The 800-nt window shown below is 64.5% G+C and overlaps 1 protein-coding gene across 1 annotated transcript in view; it reads right to left on the bottom strand.

Moving 5' to 3' along the window:
- The window catches only part of LOC104157800 (proprotein convertase subtilisin/kexin type 4-like), a gene marked incomplete at both ends in the record, with an annotated part of 4214 nt that overhangs the window by 503 nt on the left and 2911 nt on the right, over window positions 1-800 (bottom strand). Inside the window, 3 exons of the mRNA XM_009695278.1 lie at window positions 9-24; window positions 106-225; window positions 550-674. Coding sequence (XP_009693580.1) covers window positions 9-24; window positions 106-225; window positions 550-674 — 261 coding nt within the window. The remainder of the gene's footprint in view (window positions 1-8; window positions 25-105; window positions 226-549; window positions 675-800) is intronic.

Raw genomic sequence — 800 nt, 5'->3', positions numbered from 1 at the left:
GGGCGTAGAGAGAGCTGCCGCACTCTGCGGAGGGACGGTGGCATGAGCCAGGCTGCGGGGCCACCCGGGGCCGAGAGCATCGTCCCGTCCTGCCCAAAACCTCACCCTGGCACGCTCCCTGTGCATCCCGCCTGATGCATTCATCCACGGCAGAGCCTGCGAAGCGCCTGGCCGTCATGTCCTCGTCCGTGCCGTGAAGGTGCAGGATGAAGCTGGTCAGCAGACCTGGGGGCAGGAGGGACAGGACTCGGTGCTGGTGGCAGCCGTGTTCCCACCCTCTAGTGTTTGGGATCTGCAAGCTGGTGGATGTGGGCTTGGGAGATCTGGGGCTACGCGGGGGAAGAGGCAGCCACGTCCCCTTCCTGGCTGTGTGCTGCCCAGAGAGACCCTCGAGACAAACACGGCCCTGCAGAAAAAGAGGGCTCGCGTGCCCGGGAAGAGGACAAGCCAACAAGTTGCTAATCAAAGCAGGGGAAGGAAGAAAGAATGACGGGGCACTGGGTGACCCCAGTAAATGGGGTTCACTCCCCTGGGGCCCTGAGCACCCACCTGTGTTGCAGGCATCACCCTTGTTCTCTAGCTGGAGCGTCCAGGTCCCGTTGGGGTTCTCGTCCCAGAAGTGCGTGGACATGAAGGTCCAGTCCTTGTAGCCCTCCTGGCTGGTGTCGTAGGGGCTGGAGGAGCGGAGAGGAGAGCTGGCAGCGACAGCCCGGGGGGCTGGAGGGCAGGGATGCGGCCCAAGGGGGCCCTACAGTCGCCCTGTCCTCGCTACAGGGGCACTGCCAAGATGAGGCAGGGGC

Source organism: Cariama cristata, unplaced genomic scaffold, assembly GCF_000690535.1.
Source record: "Cariama cristata isolate BGI_N322 unplaced genomic scaffold, ASM69053v1 scaffold26672, whole genome shotgun sequence".
NCBI classification, from domain to species: domain Eukaryota; kingdom Metazoa; phylum Chordata; class Aves; order Cariamiformes; family Cariamidae; genus Cariama; species Cariama cristata.
The sequence above is the reverse complement of the archived record's forward strand: the minus strand, read 5'-3'. Positions and strand labels throughout refer to the sequence as shown.